The sequence below is a fragment of the Pseudophryne corroboree genome, chromosome 1 (genome assembly GCF_028390025.1).
Source record: "Pseudophryne corroboree isolate aPseCor3 chromosome 1, aPseCor3.hap2, whole genome shotgun sequence".
Classification (NCBI taxonomy): Eukaryota; Metazoa; Chordata; class Amphibia; order Anura; family Myobatrachidae; genus Pseudophryne; species Pseudophryne corroboree.
Genome location: NC_086444.1, coordinates 1,128,208,029 through 1,128,232,529, shown reverse-complemented (window position 1 = coordinate 1,128,232,529; position 24,501 = coordinate 1,128,208,029). Strand labels below are relative to the sequence as shown.

General features: G+C 46.0%; 1 protein-coding gene across 1 annotated transcript in view; it reads left to right on the top strand.

Annotated features, from left to right (window-relative positions):
• Positions 1-24,501, top strand: part of OTOP1 (otopetrin 1) — a 112,767-nt gene that overhangs the window by 64,093 nt on the left and 24,173 nt on the right. The window contains exon 6 of the mRNA XM_063923195.1: positions 2,716-3,644. Within this exon, the coding sequence (XP_063779265.1) occupies positions 2,716-3,644 (929 nt within the window). The remainder of the gene's footprint in view (positions 1-2,715; positions 3,645-24,501) is intronic.

Here is a 24,501-nt window from a genome sequence, read left to right as displayed (position 1 = left end):
TTGCCTACCTGACCCTCTCCATGAGGGAGAAAATGCTCTGTTCCTGGACTTTTCTGGTAATGTATGATTGCCATCACCTGTGGTGAGCTAGTTAATTGATAAGAAAGGTGTTTCACCACAGGTGATGGCAATCATACATTACCAGGAAAGTCCAGGAACAGAGTATTGTCTCCCTCATGGAGAGGGTCAGGTAGGCAAGTATGGCATACAGTATGCATATGTTCATGTGCACAATACAATGCTTATGCCACTCTTTATGCTTAGAGAGGCGGAACTCTGGTGGGTAAGTTTCAAACAATTACAGTAAGGCTGTGATCTCAAAAATATGACCGTCAGATCTGGTCACATATATGTCACAGGTGGCGCATCTCTTTTGCATGTTAACAACAAAGTTTTACATAAATACATCTTTAAAATAGCATTAAACCCCCCCCCCCCCCCCCCCACTCCCCGCATTATAAGAGAGAAACCGAAAGTTTGGGCTCTAACCTGTAGGCCAATCAAATTAGATTTATTCAAGCCCCCCTGATTAGCCTACTGCTGTAGCTATATTGATGTAGCTGAACACAGCACGGAACAACAGAATATGATGTACATAAAAAGTGTACATATCACATTCAATATCATGTTTAAAGGGAATTAGCATACACTTGCCAGCATTGAACATGATTTTGATTGAATCCCAAATATTTGTCAGCTGCTCCTGTAGAATTTCTGTGCAATATTACCAGGTGCATCCTTCTTGCATAGTCGTGGTCCACAAGGATCTTTTAGAACATATAAGGGGACTAATTGCTGAAAGGTACCAATTCAGACAGAGACATAAAAAGATTTTAAAAGGCATTTTGGGAGTCATTCCGAGTTGATCGCTAGCTGCCGTTCGCAGCGCAGCGATCAGTGGAAAAAATGGCTAATCTGCGCATGCGTATGCACCGCAATGCGCACGCGCGACAGAAGGGTACAAAGATCATCGTGGTTTTGCACAGGTTCTTGCGAAGCTTTCAGTCGCACGGCCGAACGCAGGAAGATTGACATGAAGTGGGTGTTTGTGGGTGGCAACCGACCTTTTTCAGGGAGTGCTTAGAAAAATGCAGGCGTGTCGGGAAAAACTCAGGAGTGGCTGGGCGAACGCTGGGTGGGTGTGTGACGTCAAAAGCCGTCCCTCCGTCATTAGAATCAACGCACACAAAGAGTAACTACAGGGCTGGTCTTGTTTTGCACAAAATGATTTTGCAGGCGCTCAGCTGCACAAGCGTTCGCACTTCTGAAAAGCGAAAATACACTCCCCAGTGGGCGGCAACCATGCGTTTGCACGGCTGCTAAAAACTGCTAGCGAGCGAACAACTCGGAATGACCCCCTTTATCGGCTGTATGAATTAGTCACATAGCAAAGTTGTTCTTGTGTCAGGGGATTATTGTGTATAGAAAGAGAACACATGTAACTTTTGTGTGAACTCTGTAAAGGGGGGTGGGTTGTAATTATTTAGAATTGCTTAGGGGGGGTTAGGAGGGGTGATTATGGAATTTTATGAGTTTACATGAAGAGGTGCGGTATCAGGGAACACTTGATGGTTTGGAAGCTAGTGGAGAGTCGTGTTGTGCAATTGAGGGCATTCCACAGAATGGGTGCCACCTGAGAAAAGTCCTGTAACTGGGAATGGGACCTGGACGACAGGTGCAATTCTTGAATAAAATATAGTGTTCAAGTTCAGAGATACATTGATACAAGTGATGTTGCAGCTCTTGTTGGTGACCTTATTTGTTAGTAGAAATATTTTATATCAAATTTGTTAAAATACTGGCAATTTATGTAGAGACTGACAGAGCAGAGAAGCAGAAGAACTTTTTGAGAGAATGAGTTTAGCTGCTGCATTTAAAATAGATTGCAGAGGAGGAGTCTAACAAAGGGAGGACCAGTTAGAAGACTATTGCAATAGTCAATGCTGGAGATGATGAGTGCATAACCCAAAGTGTCATGTGTGAGCTCTGTGCATATAATGGAGATGTTTCTTAGGTGTATGTAACATTATTTGAATGTGGGGAGCAAAGGACAGTTCTGAGTCAAGGATGACATCTCGTCAGTGAGTTTGAAGGGCTTTGAACATTCTTCTCTGTGATAGTTACTGTTTTGCATTCATCCTAGAAAAATAAAACAGTGGTGAAGAAGTCAAGAACCAGTGTGTGTGCCTCCACTAAGGCTACACATCACTGACTTGTAGATCATCTTCATAGATATTAATACGCATTCATTTTCTAAGAGAAGTGGTATAGATAGAGTAGATCAGGGGATATATGAACTGAGATTTGTAGTACTCCAAGTTATAAGGGAAGCAGAGGGTAGGTGGATCCAGTGAAATAAACAGTGATAAACCGATTTGATAAATAGGATGAGAGCCAGGATAAGAAAGGGAAGAGCGAAGGAATGTAGCATTTGTATTAGAAAAGAGTGGTCAACGATGTCAAATGTAGTGGAAAGATCCACTGGAATTCAAATCATTGACCACCTTAGTCAGTGCAGTCTCTGTAGAGTGTTGGGAAAGTCTAGCAGAAGGAGGTCCACTAGGTGGTAGGAAAGAAAGCATGAGCGGCTCTTTACAAAATGATAAATACTTATGTCAGTGACATGAGCCAGTGATTTCCATCTGGTCAGTGTGACTCTAGAGGACAGGAAAAGTGCATCCACAGCTCACATTTCCTCCTTTACTTGCTTTATAGATCACCATACACCAGAATGCAACTGCACATCAAATGTTTGTTCCATGTTTTCACAAGGAATCTACTATCTATATCCATTCACCATTGAGTACCACATATTAGCCTCCACAATGCTGTACGTCCTATGGAAGAATATTGGACGCAATGTAAAACACCACCTTCAGCAGAAGATTCATTTCAAGTTCCATGGCATAACAGCTGGAACCATTCTGGGGCTGATTGTGCTTACGACCACCATCGCTGTCCTGGTTGTGTATCTGATCCAAATTGGGCGCTCAAAGAAAAAGAGTGAGTTGGCCCTCACAATGTTTTATGTGTTTGCCATTACAGTGTTGACACTTATGTGTACAGCAGGGAGCATCGGCCTTATCATATACAGACTGGAGAATAAGATGTTGGATGATAGTGAAAGTCCTGCCAAGAAACTGGACTCCGATCTTCTGGTTGGTTCTGCATGCGGTTCCTGGCTTATCTCTTGGGGTTCTATCTTGGCTATCATTTGTGCAGAGACCCACCCTGAATACGCCTGGTATAATTTACCATATTCCATCCTGGTGATTATTGAAAAGTACATCCAGAACCTGTTTATCATTGAGTGCATACACCGCAAAGAAGAAGAGCCTATGGATGGCCAGACTATTGAGAGGATCTTCTCTATGTCTGGTAGAAGTACTTTGTCTCTTACACCTTCCTATGAAGTTTTCAATGAATCTGTCACTATTTGCAACAAGGAGTTTCCGTACATGTCAAACTCCGATATTTCTCTGGGAGAAGCCAGTGTGGAGGACAAGAAGAACCAAGAAAACAATAATTCCATAAGACTTGCACAATCAGTTACTGCTTTTCAGGCAACCAGGACAGCAAAACTCAACAAGAAAAGGAGGATCCTTAAAAACATTGCAGCGTTTCTGTTCCTTTGCAATATTTCGGTAAGGTGATTTCATGCTCTTGTTTATTTCCTTTACCATGTTTATTTAGGACTCCAATATGTGCCTGCTGATGTGGAACAGTCTACACCGGGGGTTCTTAACCAGGGGTACCTGTACTGCCCCGGGATACAAATTGATCAGCTGGGTATATGAGACAATAGTGCCCCCACACAATTTCAAACACTGTCATTTCACTTGTACAGTGCATGGTCAATACGAGTTACAACAACAGAAGAGCCAGTAGTGTGTTGGTGTGGACTACATATTATAGTTAAAATATAGTTTGCTGCAGGTTTTTTTTAATGTCAATTAAATAATGAAGTTATTATTGTAATTTTAATATTCTTTACATTGGGAATGGGTCAAGGTTGCCTACTGTCCCAGATGGTGTGGGAGATTCCCAGTTCAATGCAAAGTCTCTTGCTACCAGGGTGGATAAGCAGAAATCAAGGATTCCATTGCAAATCCAGACTGCGCATGCGCAAGTTCCAACGAGACAAGGAGGGGTCTATAGTGAGTAACAGGAGGGTATGGAGAAGCAGGATGAGAGGTGTCACGAGGAAATGGAACAGTGTAAAACAGGAGAGCAGGGAAGGGTAGGATGCAAGAAGCCAGTAGAGGTCCAAGGGAAAAACAGGAGGAGTGGTTAGGTGGAGGTAAGCCTCCCGGACATTAGGGAGGAGGAGGAGCAGATCAGCCCCTCTGTCTCCTTAGAGCTCCAGACTCTGTTTTACATTAGCTATTCCAAAGGATGTATTAAGCTAATTGCAGAAAGAGATAATGATTTTAAACCAGGGAATTCCTGTGCCCCTGCCATGAGCCCATCTTTGTAGGATTTTAAGTAAGACCCTGAGGCGTTTGTTCACCCAACCCAATTGAAAAAGTATGGTGGAATCCAAATCGGAGATCTTTGGAAGTGATAGAGAGGTATAGAGAAAGATGTTCTTCCTAATAGAGTTAAGCTGCCCATACACCTAAAGATTTATTGTCAGATGTGGCTGGTTGGAACGAAAATCTGGTAATGGATGTGAGCAAATGGCAATTGACCATTTGCTGCGAAATGCCAGAAAACTGACAAAAACGGTCGTCCAGACATTTGGTTAAATGAAATGGATTTAACCAATTTGTCTGATTTACCATTTTTGTCTGTTTTTCAGTCCACAAGTGTGTTGGATTCAATTTTCAATATCTGATGTAATCTGTTAGAGGAAGCTAGGGAAGTTAGCCTGAAACTGCTTGTGGAGTATTGTTGGTAATTTGGATTGTTAAATATTTTATTATCTTCAAGCGGCACAGTACTGTTTCAAGTAGAGATGTGGAGGTTTGGATTTACCAGGATCTCAAAACGGCATCTTATTGGCTCTCGGATGTCACTTGTTTTGGTTAGCCAATAAGAAAAATCTGGATAAATCCGAACTCGCGTTAATTCTGACATTAAGAACCCGCACATTTCTAGTTTCAAGCAATTTCTTGTCAAGTTCTCATCACTGTATTGATATAAAAACTGCAAAGTCTTTGGTGATTAATTTTGGACCCCAAATGGAGACCATATTGATTCATTTCTGTTAAGAGATTTGCCATCATAAAACTTTTCAACAAAGCCCATTGACCTGAGTTCTCCATTCATGAAAGTACAAGAATTTCTGTCAAATTTGGCATTATGCACCATCAAAAAGGAAGGTCACTCAGTGTGTGAACAGAATGAATGAAATCAGCGGTTATCTGTTGTTATCAGTGAGGGAAGGAATGGATTCAACCTATTGGCCAAAATGTTAGCATATAGTTTAAGATATACATTTTATTAAGAGATTGGCCTATAGTTACTACAGGGATGGGTCTTGAGGCCTAATTCATGTTTGTATAGAATTGCACAGGCACAAGGAAGCGGCTGTGCAATTCCTTGTAATTAAAATGAAAATGCAGCAGGAGGCATCTATAGGAGATAGAAGCCTCCTGCATCCATTTGCGAGATCCGAGTGCTGCATCTGAGGATTTTATTTGCATTTAGACACATTTTATATTAAAGCAGCAACTTTTGCATTTTTTTTTTTGAATATTAATTTTTATTATTTTGCGGGTAAACAAAGCAATTGGGATAGGGATACAGAAAAGAAAAAGGAGAGGGGGGGTAGGGGGGGGTACACACAACAATCAGCATAATACAAAATAACATATTAGAGCATTATACAAAACATTGTACGTAGAAAAAGCAATGCAAGAATAGATCATACCATCATAGAAGATACATTAAGCTAACAACGGATATACCTAGGCGTCTGGAGGGGGCATGGGGTTTGGTGAACGGTTAAGCCAATAGGTGGACCACGGGAACCATCGGAGCAGTGGGGATGTTGGGGTAGAGGCATAGGCCACTCCCGCTGTCTCGAATTCGTAGTGCGACTGAACGGCCATTTTTATTGCAGAGATATGGGGAGCCTCGGTGGAACGCCAAAGGCGAGCAATTGAAAGTTTTGTTGAGATAAGGATATGGCCTAGGATATAGCGGTCACCTGACGTTAAATCACCATAGTATAGATGTAGGAGGGCCAGTCGTGGATGGGGAGAAATTTGTTGGCCTAGCACTGATTCTATGAGGTGGAAGACCGAAGTCCACAAGGGGGTAAGAACAGGGCAATCCCAGAAGACATGCATTAAAGTACCGACCATGCCACAATTCCTCCAGCACATTTTGGATGTGGAGGGTTGCATCGCATGGATGCGGGATGGGGTGAAATACAGGCGGTGAAGAAGTTTATAGGATAGTTCTATATGTGATATACATTTAGAAACTGTGTAGCAGGATCTATATATCATTTCCCATTCTTCCTCTGAGATTGAGCATCGCAGATCAGCTTCCCATTTCATTTGGGAGGGGGCTTTCTGTAATTTTTGGGGATTATTGATGTAATTATACCATTTGGTAATCCCGCCCCTGCCTTCCCCCGTCTCCAGGGACCTTTGAACAAATTTAGGCAAGGAGGGGGGGGGGGGGTTAATGGGTGTCGAGACTCCGTGGAGCCAATGTCTAGGCTGCAAGTATTTATAAAATTCCCCATGTGGCAGGAGGAAAGTTTCTTGGATCTGGGCAAAAGAGAGGAGGGCACCTTGCGCCATAATATCCTGTAAGGACCGGATTCCCTGTGATATCCAGCCATCGAATCTCAACTCAGGGATCAAGGAGGCTATTCCAGTCAATGATATGGTCGTGGTAGGGAGAGTTATATAATTTCCACTTCGCACTATCTCTAGCCAAGCTTTCCTAGTAGATTGGACAGAGAGAGATTGATTGATTAAAACTGTGCCCTCAGATTTAGGGATTAACAATACATCGGTCAGGGGTAACGGGGCTATAAGATCTTGTTCAAGTTGTACCCATGATTTATACGTGGGTTGGATATACCATGCCCCTATCTGTGCCAGATGGCAAGCCAATTGATATGAGTGTAAATCCGGATATGCCAAGCCCCCGTCTCGTTTGGGCCGAGTCATTGTTTTCCTGGCTAACCTTGGTTTCTTGCCTTTCCACACATAAGAATTAAATATTGCGTTAAATTTGGATAGAAGGGAGTTGGGCACGAGGAGGGGGATGGCCCGGAACAGGTACATAAGTCTGGGAAGGATCGTCATTTTCAACGCGGCTATTCTCCCCAGCCATGATACATGTTGCATCATCCAGTCCGAGACTAGAGTTGTGGATTTGCGCAAGAGAGGGGGGAAGTTAGCGGCTATCAGGTCGTCTAGCTTCGCAGTAATATGGATTCCCAGATATTTGAGGCTTCTATCCTGCCACGAGTACGAGTAGGAAGCCTTGAGTTCAGACAAGAGAGGTGGTGTGAAATTAATGGGGAGGGCCTCTGTCTTAGTGTTATTAAGTTTATAGTAGGATACTGCTGAGTATTCGGACAAGAGTGTGTGTAGCGCTTTCAGGGAGGAGGAAGGGCTAGTGAGCGTCAGAAGGACATCGTCTGCGAAAAGACATATCTTGTGGGAATGCCCCGAAAATTCCACACCCCTAATCGAGGGCGAGGATCGAATTTTCTCAGCCAATGGCTCCATTGCCATAGCGAAAACTAATGGGGATAGGGGGCACCCTTGGCGAGTGCCGTTCGTAATGGGAAAAGGAGATGAGAGCAGTCCGTTCACACACACCCTTGCTGAGGGGAGAGAATATAAGGCCATAATGGATGAGAGGACTCTACCGGTGAGGCCGAACTTTCGTAGAACCGCCTGCAGGTATCCCCAATGGAGGCGGTCGAACGCCTTCTCTGCATCTAGCGAGAGCAATAGTAAGGGAGATTCTGATCTATCGAAGGCGTCCAGCACATTTATCACTCGCCGAGTGTTGTCGGGGGACTGTCTGCCGGGAACGAAGCCCACCTGGTCACCGTGAATTATAGAGGGGAGTAGAGGGTTAAGCCTGTTGGCCACTAGCTTCGCATAGATTTTCAAATCGGTATTTAATAAAGGTATGGGGCGATAGTTGGCCATCATGGCGGAATTTTTCCCTGGTTTAGGAAAAGCTACTACGCGGGCTTCAAGCATCTCAACTGGGAAGTTCCCTATTTAGGATGCGTGATTAAAAACTCCATCCAGAATAGGGACCAGGGTGTCTTTGAAACATTTGTAGAAATTGTTTATAAACCCATCAGGGCCTGGGGCTTTGTCTAATGGGAGCGAGTCTATAGCTTGGGTGATTTCCTTCTGCGACCATGGTTGGTTTAAAGTCTGCACAGCATCCAGGTCGAGGGAGGGGAGGTTGACATCTTCCAGAAAGGCTGCTATATTAGCTGGCGTAGGTTGTGGGGTAGAGACATCGTCTTTTAGATTATAGAGGGTGGAGTAATAAGAAGCAAAGGAGTTAGCTATATCTGATGGGTCGGTTATCTTGATATTATGTGAATTGATGATATATTTCACCCTTTCCTTAGCATTTTTCCCCCGCAATTTGCGTGCAAGCATTCTACCCGCCCTATCTCCTTGCATATAGACTGCTGCAGTCGGAAAAGGTTTTTACGGACCTCCGTTAATTCTAATTTATTCAGCTCGTCCCTGACCTGGGTCAAGTCTCGATATATTTTCTTATTAGAGGGGTTCAACTTGAGCAAAGCATCTAGGTCTTTAAGACGGGCTTCGAGTTCTACCTGTTTTTCCCGGGAGGTCCTGCGTATATAAGCAGCCGCTTGAATTGACGCTCCTCTAATCACCGCCTTAAGGGCGCACCAATGTGTGAATACGGACGTTTCTGCTGGGGTATTAGTTTCAACATATAGGAAGAGGGCCTGAGCTATAGACCGATGGGCGTCCGGGTTTAAAAGGAGGTAGTCCCTAAGGTGCCATAAGGTAGGAGTGGACCTCACTTGGCGGGGGTTCCATTGGACTGAGAGGGCAGAGTGATCGGACCACGATACTGGCAGGATAGAAGCCTTTGAAACCTGTTGGAGAGTCCACTTATCCGATATCACTAGATCGATCCTAGAGTGAGAGCCGTGGACTGGGGAGAAGAACGAATAGTCCCTGCAAGTCGGGTTCTTAGCCCTCCAAACGTCATAAAGGTCATATTCATGCATTATATTTCTAAAGGCATGGGAGCTGTCGCGTTGCGAATCTCCCTTGGGAGGGGGGCGGGCCTGGGATCTATCCACCGCTGGATCAAGGACCATGTTAAAGTCACCCAACAGTAGTAAAGCACCCGTGAGGTGCTTTTGGAGGACTGTGAAAAATTTCCTAAGGAAAGGTATTTGTTTAGTGTTGGGAGCGTATAGCGTAGCTATAGTGACCGGCCTATCTTCCAATTTACCTGTCAGTATAAGGTACCTGCCTTCCTGGTCTGAGATCTGGCACTCTAAAGAGAAATCACAAGAATTTGAAAATAATATTGCCACTCCTGCTCTCTTTTTCGGGCCATTGGACATATAGCCCGAGGGGAATTTATTATCTCTGAGAGAGGGGGGTGACGAAAACATAAAGTGGTTCTCCTGCAAGGCTACTATATGTGCCTTACATTTTGCAAAGTGACGCAGGGCTATTCGGCGTTTATTCGGTGAATTCAGCCCCTTTACATTTAATGATAGTACATTAACCATTAGGCATATCTGAGAACCGTGCTATTATCAGGTTGCAATTAAAATTTATGTAACAGGATCTGCTGGAATGAGTGTGTGTAAAAACTTGGAGAGATGGGAAGAATAGGGAGGGTACAAGAAATAGTAAGAAGGGGACATAGAGCGGGCACCACGAGGGTGCTAAATAGGGTTGCCCAGTAAGGCAACACATGGGGTCGGGGCGAGGTGCGGGGAGTTATCTCCTCCCCATTCCTAAAGCATTCAACCTAAAAGTTAAGTAACTGACCGCGAGGGTCTACGAGGCCTCTGCCTCCTCACGGGGAGCTCCACAAATAACATATATAACATCAAGAGGAGCAACTTCGTCCCGTTTAGAGGGGCTAGGTTAAGCATGGCCAATATGAGTATAGTGAAAACATTACACAATCAACATCCTAAGTTAAACTGGTGCCGCGTAAATGAATAGGGAAAAATAACTACTGTATGTTCCCCCGGGACAACATCCAGGAGGGCATAGCAGCGGCACAGTGTGTCATAAAGTATGCAGGAAAAACAAAATCACGCTTGACAATGACATACAACCTGGTAGAGGAAATCAGTTTCTAATGTCCATTGTCTGCCATCGTCCACTCCTGCGTCAGCTTGAGAGCTGCCAGTGCCTTTTCAGATGTATCTTCTCTCCTCCAGGAATCCAATATTTTCAGACCCGCTTCCGGCGTGATTATCGCGTGCATAACGCCATTACGTCTTACCAACAATTTCGTCGGGAACCCCCAGCGGTATAGGATATCGGCTTTCCTAAGCGCCGAAGTCACCGGGTAGAACGACCGTCTCAAGGCTAGGGTGGCAGCCGAAAGGTCTCCGTAGACTTGTACATCTCCCAGGGTCTTGGCTGGCAGGTCCTGGCGCATAGCCACCCGCAGTATTTGTTCCTTGATATGGAAGTAATGCTTCCTCATTAGAGTGTCTCTCGGAGCATCCTTCGGGGCATTTCTAGCCTTCGGTAGGCGAAGGATGTGGTCGATGAGAAAGTCTTCAATAGAGTTGGTTGGTAGAAGTGCCATGAAGAGGTCCGTCGCAAATTGGGTGAGCTCTGCGTTAGTGACGGTTTCTGGAATACCTCGGAGTTTTATATTATTACGACGTGACCTGTCCTCCAGGTCACATGTCTTCCGCCGTAAGTCCGCGACTTCGGCCTGGAGCTCTTCGAGTTGGGTGATCACCTCATTATGTGACTTCACCACCTCCTCACACTTATTTTCTAGATGATCTGTGTGTTGGCCTATAGCGTCGACCGACTGTTGGCAACTTTGAAGCGCTGTCTTGACTTCCATCGAGATGTCGTCTTTAAAGGAAGCCAGTAGTTGCTGCATAGACCCTAGTGTGAGGGGTGCATCATCATCGAGTTGAGAGAGTTTTGTTTGATTCACCCTAGGGGTCACGGATATGTCATCGCCACTCCTGAGGTGCTTAGGTAAGGAGTCCGGTATGACGGAATGTTTCTTGCTTTGGGAAGACGGAGATTGTTTAAAGAAGGGGACCTGGCGGGTTGGAGTCGGGTCTTTTTGGCGTTTAGGCGCCATAGTCCCAATGCGAAAGTCCTCACAATAATGTCGTATATACGTTAAATCGGACCCAGGCGGAGGAGAGACAAGCCTATGTCGGCTCTATGTGCATGCCCCGGCAGTTTTACGTCTTCAGGAGCGGGGGGGAGTTCCACACATCGCATTGGAGATCACATCAGAACGGCCTGGGAAGAGGTGAGTCACCCCACGGCATCCGGTCGGCTGGCTTTAGCGGGGATGAATTATCCTTATACGTATGTCTAGCTTTCCCTTGTGTCTGCAAATTTGAGTATCAGGGAATGAGCAAACACCGCGCCTACCTCATGTGTAGAGGCACTGAGAAGCTGGTGTATTTTGCAAAGAAAGATGCTGGACAGAGGCAGAACTGCAGTACTGGCTATTTGCCAGTATTCAAGATGGCGCCTCTAGCTTCGAGTCACAGGCCTTTATATCTTCAGAGCCCTGGGTACCTTGTGAACATTGGTGGTGTCTGCGGGTGTGGGCTGAGGGTTTTGGGGTCCCCGTCTTCCCCTCTCTCATCTGGACTCCCAGCAGGGAACTCGGCTCTCTTCTGGTGAGGCTCACAGAGATTCAGCCTAAGATTCCAAGATGGCCGCCGGCCAGTGCACAGGTGAGGAAAGTGCACTTTAAATATGTCCCCTGTGGTCTGGTGGTTAAAGGAACTCGTCCTGCGGGCGGCCGGGGGTCTGGGGCAGGCTGGGGAGCGGTGTGGGGAGAGGCAGACGGAGTCTGGCGGTGCAACGGGTCCCGTTCCGTCCGCGAACCGGGTCCGGAGCTCAAAATTGGTACGGCGGCTAACTAGAGGCCCCGGTCTCTGGAGCTCTAGTAGGCCGTGATCGTAAAAACGTTGCCGCGGCCTCCCGGCGAGTTCCCCTCGTCCAGGGAGACGTCCACAGCCGTGAGCAAGGTCAGGCAGGGTGGGCCCAAGTGTAGGGAGTAGTTGTTATTGTGGGTTTTAGCCTGGAATATGCAGGAGCTCCTGCACAACACGTCTTCTCCTAATGGCGTCCAAGCCACGCCCCCAACTTTTGCATTTATTAATCACTGTCAAGACACCATTCTCCCTTAAACAGAAACTTACACATGACACTGCTACTAGTATTTTTGTCCGGCCAGTCGCCATGTCATTAGCTGTTGTTCCAAGTGGTGTTGGGGTGTTTTTCCTCTGTTTCCACCCTCTTCCCCCAACTCTTTCTTTCTCCCCCTCTCTTATGCTATTTCTCTCTCTCCCCCCTACACCGGCCTACCACCCCCCGGTTTTTCTCCAACCCTCTCTGTCCCTTCTCTCTCACACTGTCTCTCCCAACCCATATTCTTTTTTGAGTTTTACTCTATTCTCTTTCCCTTTTCTTTCTTTCATCATTATTTCTCTCACCCTTTTTGTGTCTGTCTTTTTTTATTTCTCTCTTTCTTTGTAAATAGTGTAATACTTTATAGGTATACAGTATATCCTGTCTCTGACAATTAAAGTGCTTTACCATTAACATCTGCCTCTCTTTTTATACTCTATATTACACTGAAGTGCCAAAAGTCAGGAGATAGGTGACCAGGGGTGTATCTAGGGGTCCTGCTGCCCCTGGCAAAGTAAGGGACTGCGCCCCCCATATTTGAAATAGGGAAGGTGCATGTGCAAAAAAGGGACATGATCTTGTGGGAAAGGGGCATGACCATGCAATAGTTCCCCCAATTCAAATTACACTACACAGTAGTAACCCTTATACACATTATGCTCACACAGTAGCAGTTCCCTTTACACATTATGCCCAAACAGTAATTCTTACAACACTGAGGAGACATCAGCAGTGCCTGGCCTGGCTGAGGAGGTAATGCCACTCAGACCAGGTAGTATAATCAAATACTAGTGCAAAGAAGTACAGCACACTACCCAGTGGTGCAAGTAGAAAAAAAGTCTTAGTGGTACTGTGTGCCCACGTCAAAAAAATGAGTGTGGCCACATGCCACATGGGGCGTGGCCAATGAAAATGGGAGCGTGATACACATATGACCCCAATAGTGCAGTGCCAGATACACATATGCCCCCATTAGTGCCAGATACACATATGCCCCCAATAGTGCCAGATACACATACGCCCCCAATAGGGCCAGATACACATATGTCCCCCACAGTGGCAGATACACATATGCCCCCACAGTGCCAAATACACACATGTCCCCATGGTGCTAGATATGCCCCCACAGTGCCGTTGCCAGATATGCTCCCACATTGCCAGATATGCCCTCATAGTGCCAGATATGCCCCCACATTGCCAGATACACATGCCCCCACGGTGCCACATATGCCCTCATAGTGCCAGATATGCCCCCACAGTCTCCACCTCTCACAACACAGTCATACAGTAGTCCCACCCCCTCCCATCACATAACAATAGTTCCCTGCCAGCATAGATAGCCATAGTCCCCCTCCCTACACATAGCCCCTCACCTCCCCAAGCACATAGCCATAGTCCCCACACCCCTCCCTACACATAGCTGTAGTCTGCCCTTAGCACATAGTAGTAGTCTCCCCCACTTCCAGCACATACATAGCCTCCCCACACAGCACATAGCCCTAGTCCCCACCCCACAACATCCCAGCAGATAGCCGTAGTGTCTGGCAATACCTACTGTGCCGAGCTGCCTGGGATGGAGGGCGGAGGATCGCTCAGCAGGAAGGAGCTGGCGCCAGTGTCCGGCACCACAACCAAACTACATGAAGAAACTGAAAATAAACTACAGCTCCCAGCAGCCCTTGCCGTCGGGAGCTCCTGACAGCAAGGGTTGCTGGGAGTTGTAGCTTATTTTCAGTTTCTGCCCTGTAGTGCATTGGGGTGGCGGACACCCGTGCCAGCTCCTGCCTGCTGAGTGATCTTCAGCCCTCTATCCCAGGCAATGCACAGGCAGCACGGCACAACAGGTATTGCCAGACACTATGGCTTAAGGGATTCCACCCATTGGCCGAGGGTGGTACCGTCGGGCAGCGCCCCCTGCTCGGCTGGCGCTCCTGGCGAGTGCCATCCTGGCCAATGGGTAGATACGCTCCTATAGGTGACTAGTATCATGTAGGACCCCTCTAGCCCAACGAAGTGCAGCAAATTGACATGGCATTGATTCCACAAGTGAACGGAAGACCTCTGGAGAGATGTTAACCTATGCCATCTGGATAGCTTCCAACAGCTCCCTGATATTTGTAGGTGCAGGATCTTGGATGCGAATGGACCACTCCACCATGACAAATAAATGCTCAATTGGGTTCATGTTGGGCGAACGTGGTGGCCACACCATTCATTGGAACACTCCAGAATGCTCCACAACCAATTCTGGACAACTTGGGGCCGATGACACATTGCATTATCCTGCTGGAATAATTAATGGTTGTAGGGGTACATGAAGTCCATGAAGGGCTGCAAATGGTCAGAAAGCAGTGCAGTGTAGTGGTTACCGGTTGTGCTCAGGTGGACCAGTTGACCCAACCCATGCCATGTGAACACACCCCACACCATTATGGAACCACCACCAGCCTGCATGGTGCCTTGTTGACACCTGGATTCTATAGCCTCATGGAGTTTGCAATACACCCGAACCCTACCATCAGCCCAAAACAACTGGAACCATGACTCATTAGGGTCCAATTAGCGACATCACAAGTCCAGGTGAGACAGTGTGTCCATATCCCATGGAAGCTATAGGGGGTCATTCCGAGTTGTTCGCTCGCTAGCTGCTTTTAGCAGCATTGCACACGCTAGGCCGCCGCCCTCTGGGAGTGTATCTTAGCTTAGCAGAATAGCGAACGAAAGAGTAGCAGAATTGCGATTAAATAATTCTTAGCAGTTTCTGAGTAGCTCGAGACTTACTCCTACACTGCGATCAGCTCAGTCCGTTTCGTTCCTGGTTTGACGTCACAAACACGCCCTGTGTTCGGACAGCCACTCCCCCTTTTCTCCAGACACTCCTGCGTTTTATCCTGGCACGCATGCGTTTTTCCCGCACACTCCCAGAAAACGGTCAGTTTCCGCCCAGAAACACCCACTTCCTGTCAATCACACTCCGATCACTTCAACGATGAAAATTCTTTGTTCGGACGTGAGTAAGTTTACTAAGTTTTGTGCTAAAATACTTAATACCACGCGCATGCACATTTTTGCCTTAATCGCTCCGTTGCGAAAATCGTCAACGAGCGAACAACTCGGAATGACCCCCATAGAACGCTGTACTGACCTGCTGGATATGCGTCTGGTACATCCTGCATTGAATAAGGATGTGATTTGTGCTTGTGTCGTTTGTCTGTTACTGATCATTAAGCATCAGTGGTCAGCCACTGCACTGTCCATGGTGGTTGGTAATGCCTTCCATGAGGTATTTAACGGTACACACGTGACACCGTAGATCAAGTAATGTTGACTGCACAACTTCTTAAATGGAATGTCCCATCCATTGGGCAGTTACTATCATGCCTCGCTGTTGAAACTGACTCATAACATGTCCGATTACAACTGATGCAGAACTGGCCATTTCCAGAACTTCACAAGACGGTGGGTCACCTACCATTACCTTTACATTCTGCTATTCCGTGACTTTTGGCACTTCAGTGTATAGTCTCTTTCTGTGTATTTTTTATTGTATTTTAATATTTGCCCTACAGATGTGTCCTAATGCATCTCGCCATAATATGCCACGCAATGCAAGATACCCGGTGCGCGTGAGTCGCCAGGTGCCATGCAACTCTGTTAGCATTGGGCATTGATTTTTGCCAAAAATGCATTGCGATGCGAGTAGGACACACCACAAGACTTAATATGCAACACTTGTATATCTGTGTGTGACTGAGTCTGTATACGGAGCACAGCCAAACTTGGCCTTCTAAAATGCTGCGGCCGCTACATTGTAGCACTTTATAAAAAGGTTCAGAGACTCAGTCACACACATACAAGCAGGGCTGTCTTAACAGCAGTGTAGGCCCCTGGGCACAGCAATGCACTGGGCTCCCTACCCTTTCTCCAGCGGTAGGGGTGGGGGGTGCTATCAGTGGCAGCTTTGATGTCCCGTGGGCGGTAGGGTGTGTTCTATCTTCTGCCCAGCATATAGGACCTGGAGCAGTAATTTCTGCTAATTACTTCTTTACTGCACAGATAGGGCAGTGGGGAGAACACTAAACTGTAGAAAGGAGCATTGGGCTGAACGAAGGGGCCATGATTCGTACATGACTTCCAGGGTGGTAGGGGGTGTTTAATACGTAGTTTCTGAAAGTAGATTTCTTAGCTTTCAATGGGATAAAAACTTTCAGGAGGTACTAGGGACTTGGGGATCAGAGTTCAGGAGCCAGAGCAATCCACCAACGAAAATATAAAATTGCATATTAGGCGCGTGGAGCTGGAGCAGGGACGAGCTGCTTGAAGGCTGACATCTTTAGTTCTGGGCACAGTAGTGATAAGCTGCCAGTGTCGACAAAAAGGGAGAGTCCCAGCTTTTGGAGTATATCCCCTGAAAAACTCTTAAGTCAGACAGAACCCAAGATATCTAGCTGGGAAGAGCAATTAACAGGCTTGGATGGGGACCACTGCTTTGAAGTCAGATATCTCCGGTTCCCCGGGGCCAATTTTCAAAAATCTGGTACCCCTGGAAAGATGGGACCCTCAGCTATCAGCCTAGAGCCCTTATACTCCTAGGGCCCTTATACTCCTGGGGCCCTTGGGCAAGTGCCCAGTGAGCCCATACGAAAAGACGGCCCTGCATACAAGTTTTGCACATCAAATTAATCAGCACATGCTCCTGGTGCGTCCTAGAACATTGCATCGCAACTCAGCAAAGAAGACTAAATAAGACGCCCAACGCTGTCAGAGTCTCACGAGACCTGGCACGCCAAGAGGGGCTGTTTGGGTGACTGCAGTAATGATGTATGAGGACAAAGCTGTAATTACGGCAGCTCTGCAGTCTCAGGCAGGCATTCATGCACATGTTTCCTGTCAAGTGCCAAAATAGCACGTGGTGGGGAACAAATTAAATAATAGGTCAATTTAGTGGACAAGTGTGTAGGTGTGTTGGCCAGTAATAAGTTTAATATGCGGCATGTTTTTCCTGAATGTCATTAGTGGCAGTGAGAGCTGAGAGTGGGGTAACGGGTTTGGCTTTCGCTACGCATGTCAGTTTCTTGAATTGGGTTAGGTGTTGGATCCCGGTGCTCGGGATCCCGGAGGTCAGAATACCGATGCCAGGATCCCAACCGCCAGATTGCCAGCAGAGGGGCGAGCGCAATATAGCCCCTTGCAGGCTTTTGGATACCCAGGAGTGGGAATAGCTGTGGCAGTGCTGCCAGCATTCTGGCGGTCGGGATCCCGGCGTCGGTATTCTGACCGCCGGGATCCTGACTACTTCAATTAAGTGACAATAAATAAGTGACAATTGAACATGGAATATGTGACACAGAGCCAGGTGAACACGTAATGGGGAAGATGTACTAAGCCTTGGAGAGAGTGGAGAGAGATAAAAGTACCAACCAATCTGCTCCTAACTGCAATGTTACAGGCTGTGTTTGAAAAGTGACAGAAGCTGATTGGTTGGTAGTTTTTTCTCTCTTCACTCTCCATCTGTACATCTGCCCCAATATAAGATATATTACAGCGTCAACTAAACATTTTGGGGTCTATTTACTAAGCTTTGTGTAGCATAGACATTATCTACTTATCTCACACATTTGTGGACGTATATTAGGTACATCTCATTGCTAGGAATTTGGTATATGAGTGAAATGATTAATGTGCCTATGTGTATAGTTAATCTAAATCTGTACTTAATTATTTATAGTTATTTAAAACCAGTGAATATAGTTGAATAAGAATACATTGGAGGTATATAGCTGTGTAATATACATGGTGTGGTACAGAGGTGCAAACTTATTGAGGTACTATGGAAATTTGTGTGGTTATTCCCATATGCATCATAAATGTGAGGTGACCATGTTCCATTGAACTAGATTGAAAGCGCTTCTCACCTGATTGGAGGACAGGTGCCCTGGAGTGAAACTGGGCACATGTATATGCAGGTGACTCGCGCGACCTCAGCGGGAAGGACCAGAGTCGCGCGACTAGACCCTGTGATATAAATAGGGGAGCCCTCTGCTGATTGAGCGTCTTTTTCGAGTGCGCAGCCTCTGGAGCTGTTTCCCCTTCTCCAGCGCTGCTACTTGAGCTGTAAACTCTTGGCGGGTGCTGGGGGTGAGGGGGAGGCAACAGCGGGCGGTAGTGCACTGGTCTAGGAGCCACTGGCCGAGCCTATGAGAGAGGTGCGGTCAGCTGAAGAGGCGGTACCCGAGGTAGAGTGACGGCATGGGGGAGTGAAGGAGACGCGGCTCAGGTGCCGGGCTGCAGCGAGAAGTGACCCTGTGAAGTGCCAGCGCAGCCTCCTCTGTTAGTTCATGGTGTCAGAGAGAGCCGGCCATCCCCTCAGATGAACATACTTACCATCTCTAACGGGTCCCTAAAACGAAGCATAGCCGTGTTGCCGACGCTGCTACCTGAATGACCCTAAAGATTGAAGGTCTGCCAATTAGAGCGCCCGGGGGGCGTGGCTACTACAGATAACCTCCCGCAATTGGCTGGAGCTGATTGAGAAGCCATCAGAGGTCTGTGAAACTCTGCACACAATCACTATAGGTCAGCACTTATTAATACAAATACAGCTGCAGCACACAGGATTCCTACACCTATTATATTAGAAAAATAACACCTCTAATGAGACTAGAGTTTTACAAGGCTGCTGAGCTTATTCTCCATATTGACTATTCGTAAGGAGAGAGATATATACTATCTAGTAACTCCAGTATCTGCCTAATGACCCATAACAGAGAGGGGTATTATCAGTAATGAATGGTTTATTGACACTTGATAATAGCCTACATAATAGTCAAGGAGAGCTATTATTAACAGTGGTGAGAGCAGACAAACAATAATTAACAGTTTCCACAGTACAGTAGAGACTATGCTGCTACTTCAATAAACTCCATCTGGAAAGTTTACTTGTAGTGACATCTAGTGGATAGACTTGGAATTCTCAGTTATTATTATTCATTCACCTCATTAGTTCAACAGTGGATACCAGTTGGATACAATAATACTTATGTATCATTAAGAGGATACAGTTCTTGGTACAAGTAACTAATTTGTCTCAACAACTCCAATAGGCAGGAAAAAGGATACTTTTTGAGTCAATTCTGGATTAACAGACAGATAGACCCCATTCTTAAAGGAGGATCAGCTTCTCCACTCATATAGGTGTATAGGAAATATAGAAACATATATATGCATATATATATATACATCTCCCATATAGACTACTATACTAATAAGTTGTAAATATTATGAATTATTATAATACAGCTGGAGAATATAAGTTAAGAAAATTGCTACAGTAATGATTGTGAATGCAATACAGTTTACCGTTAAAATATTATTATAATAGTAATTGAAATACTATTAGTTGGGTAATAACTAGTCAATAATATTTACCTTGTATAGGATTGTTATACTTTACTGTCAATAGTGACGTGATGTAAAGTATAGGCAGTGTCATATTGAAGGTTGTAGCACTGTGTAATATGATGCTAATGAGCAAATCTTTGAAACAGTAAATACTTTAAAATATACTGGCATTGTGGTACTGTGTTTCACTTACCTGGAAATCAAGAGAAGTGACAGGAATCCAGAGAATACAGGTAAACCTTTATAGATACAGCAGTAATTGTATGACATATATATGGGTTTTCCCAAACTTACCCAAATACTATACATATATATATATATATATATATATATTATATTACAGTCAATAAGTTTGGGTGGAGGCACTTAAACTACTTGAAACGTTAGTTCCCTGAAGAAAGTAAACAGGGGTTACATTTGGAGGCACCGCATGAGATCATTTTGTAAGCTACTCAGGGATAGGTGAAGCACAGTAGCAGAATGACCCAATATACAAGGAATGAGCCTTTGATTGGTGTATAAGGAAGGGAGTAATTCCTGAAAGGAGTTTTGTATTGATAGGGGATCTCGCAGACACCACGGATGGTACTATTATGACAGAGATGTTATTTCTTTTTGGGATAAAGCAACCACGGATTGCTGATAAACAGTTTAGAGAAAGTGGAGAGATGTGTGCTGTATTAATAACTACTAGAGATGAGCGCCGGAAATTTTTCGGGTTTTGGTTTTGGGTTCGGTTCCGCGGCCGTGTTTTGGGTTCGACCGCGTTTTGGCAAAACCTCACCGAATTTTTTTTGTCGGATTCGGGTGTGTTTTGGATTCGGGTGTTTTTTTCAAAAAACACTAAAAAACAGCTTAAATCATAGAATTTGGGGGTCATTTTGATCCCAAAGTATTATTAACCTCAAAAACCATAATTTACACTCATTTTCAGTCTATTCTGAATACCTCACACCTCACAATATTATTTTTAGTCCTAAAATTTGCACCTAGGTCGCTGGATGACTAAGCTAAGCGACCCTAGTGGCCGACACAAACACCGGGCCCATCTAGGAGTGTCACTGCAGTGTCACGCAGGATGTCCCTTCCAAAAAACCCTCCCCAAACAGCACATGATGCAAAGAAAAAAAGAGGCGCAATGAGGTAGCTGTGTGAGTAAGATAAGCGACCCTAGTGGCCGACACAAACACCGGGCCCATCTAGGAGTGTCACTGCAGTGTCACGCAGGATGTCCCTTCCAAAAAACCCTCCCCAAACAGCACATGACGCAAAGAAAAAAAGAGGCGCAATGAGGTAGCTGTGTGAGTAAGATAAGCGACCCTAGTGGCCGACACAAACACCGGGCCCATCTAGGAGTGGCACTGCAGTGTCACGCAGGATGTCCCTTCCAAAAAACCCTCCCCAAACAGCACATGACGCAAAGAAAAATTAAAGAAAAAAGAGGTGCAAGATGGAATTGTCCTTGGGCCCTCCCACCCACCCTTATGTTGTATAAACAGGACATGCACACTTTAACCAACCCATCATTTCAGTGACAGGGTCTGCCACACGACTGTGACTGAAATGACGGGTTGGTTTGGACCCCCACCAAAAAAGAAGCAATTAATCTCTCCTTGCACAAACTGGCTCTACAGAGGCAAGATGTCCACCTCATCATCATCCTCCGATATATCACCGTGTACATCCCCCTCCTCACAGATTATCAATTCGTCCCCACTGGAATCCACCATCTCAGCTCCCTGTGTACTTTGTGGAGGCAATTGCTGCTGGTCAATGTCTCCACGGAGGAATTGATTATAATTCATTTTAATGAACATCATCTTCTCCACATTTTCTGGATGTAACCTCGTACGCCGATTGCTGACAAGGTGAGCGGCGGCACTAAACACTCTTTCGGAGTACACACTTGTGGGAGGGCAACTTAGGTAGAATAAAGCCAGTTTGTGCAAGGGCCTCCAAATTGACTCTTTTTCCTGCCAGTATAAGTACGGACTGTGTGACGTGCCTACTTGGATGCGGTCACTCATATAATCCTCCACCATTCTTTCAATGGTGAGAGAATCATATGCAGTGACAGTAGACAACATGTCCGTAATCGTTGTCAGGTCCTTCAGTCCGGACCAGATGTCAGCATCAGCAGTCGCTCCAGACTGCCCTGCATCACCGCCAGCGGGTGGGCTCGGAATTCTGAGCCTTTTCCTCGCACCCCCAGTTGCGGGAGAATGTGAAGGAGGAGATGTTGACAGGTCGCGTTCCGCTTGACTTGACAATTTTCTCACCAGCAGGTCTTTCAACCCCAGCAGACTTGTGTCTGCCGGAAAGAGAGATCCAAGGTAGGCTTTAAATCTAGGATCGAGCACGGTGGCCAAAATGTAGTGCTCTGATTTCAACAGATTGACCACCCGTGAATCCTTGTTAAGCGAATTAAGGGCTCCATCCACAAGTCCCACATGCCTAGCGGAATCGCTCCGTGTTAGCTCCTCCTTCAATGTCTCCAGCTTCTTCTGCAAAAGCCTGATGAGGGGAATGACCTGACTCAGGCTGGCAGTGTCTGAACTGACTTCACGTGTGGCAAGTTCAAAGGGCATCAGAACCTTGCACAACGTTGAAATCATTCTCCACTGCGCTTGAGACAGGTGCATTCCACCTCCTATATCGTGCTCAATTGTATAGGCTTGAATGGCCTTTTGCTGCTCCTCCAACCTCTGAAGCATATAGAGGGTTGAATTCCACCTCGTTACCACTTCTTGCTTCAGATGATGGCAGGGCAGGTTCAGTAGTTTTTGGTGGTGCTCCACAGTGGTCAGTGGTCAGTCGCAGTGGCACTCTGGCAGCAAAAGTGTGCACTGTTTAATATGTACTCCTGGCTCCTGCTATAACCTATAACTGCTCCCCAGTCTCCCCCACAATTAAGCTGTGTGAGCACAGTCAGATATTATACATAGATGATGCAGCACACTGGGCTGAGCACAGATATGGTATGTGAGTGTGACTGAGTCACTGTGTATCGTTTTTTTCAGGCAGAGAACAAGAACAGAACGGATTATTAAATAATAATAAATTATAAAACTGCACTGGTGGTCAGGTCACTGGTCATCAGTCACTAGTATAACTCCTCCTAAGCTCCAGTAAGTAAATGAAGTGTCTCACTCTCACTCTCCTATCTATTTTAATTTCTAAACGGAGAGGACGCCAGCCACGTCCTCTCCCTATCAATCTCAATGCACGTGTGAAAATGGCCGCGACGCGCGGCTCCTTATATAGAATCCGAGTCTCGCGAGAATCCGACAGCGTGATGATGACGTTCGGGCGCGCTCGGGTTAACCGAGCAAGGCGGGAAGATCCGAGTCGCTCGGACCCGTGTAAAAAAACATGAAGTTCGGGCGGGTTCGGATTCAGAGAAACCGAACCCGCTCATCTCTAATAACTACTAGTCATGACTTAGAGTCTGAGTTGCTTCCAACAGTGGTGGCTGTGAGGTCTAACCCTGAACGCAGGTGGAAAATTTTATGGCCTGAAAAGGACAGCAGTGAAAGTGCTGCTGAACCATTAATGGTGGGTGACATGTCTTATCCAGCTAGTGGAGATCCCTCTGCAGCTGTGGGAGAAGGTAGTCAATCGCAGGGCCTTGAGGAAAAGCTAGGGAATCAGTTAGAGGTTATAGCTAATAAAGTAGTACATCAATTAGAACGGTGGCACTATGAGGGTAGCTATAGGCGATTGAGGCTTTTTTCGGGAATACTTCCTGTGCCTGCAGGCGAGGAACCTTATGAGGCGTGGAGAGAGGCAGCCATACAGCAGTCTGAGGAGTGGCATTGTCCTGATCATATAAAGAAACAAAGAATAGTGGAAAGTCTACGGGGACCCGCTATGGGAATTATTCAGGCTACTAGAAAAGTAATCCCGAAGCTGCAGTGGCTGACTACTTCCAGGCCTTAGACTACACATATGGGACATTGGAGGATGTAGGTGATTTGGTTGCCAGATTTCACCATACCTATCAGGAGACAGGGGAAAAGTTATCACAGTATGTGTATAGACTAGATAAATTAATCCATAAAATTGTAGACAAAGGAGGGTTAGCTCCTGCTGAAGTTAATAGCAGCCGGTTGAAACAGTTAATCAGGGGAGTGTTAACAACTGACCCTGTAGCTCAACGGTTGCGTTGTACAGCTTTATTATTAGGAAGTCCTACCCTTAATGATTTAATTATGGAGATTACTCAGGAGGAAGCTTTAATCGCTACTAGGGAAAAGACTCATGCCAAGGCTGTAAAAGTGGTGGTACCCACCCCTGAGGCCCAAGGGTCACGGGAGGATAAGTTAGTTTCCGTGGTAGTGGAACAAAACAAGAAAACAGACCAGCTTATTCTTGCCCTGAATCAAAGGGTGGTACCCTCCAACGTTACCTCCAGTAATTCCCCTAGGGGGAGTAACAGTGGTAGAAGAAATTTTAGGAGAGGTGGAAGTTTTATAAATAGAGGGTGTTTCCGATGCGGGCAGCTAGGACATAGAGCAATGGAATGTTCCTTAGGATGGGGAATGACTGAAGAAGGAACTAATGTTCAGTTAGATAATTCCCTTCATCAGGGAAACGATGGTGGGAGATTGGCGGGCCCCTCGCCGTCTCCCAGAAATTAGATATAGATTCAATGGGGAGTACCCAGTGGAGTAGTTCTATTCCGGATGGTATGATAGGACCTGCTCCACGTGTGGTCGTTAAATTAAATGGACATCCA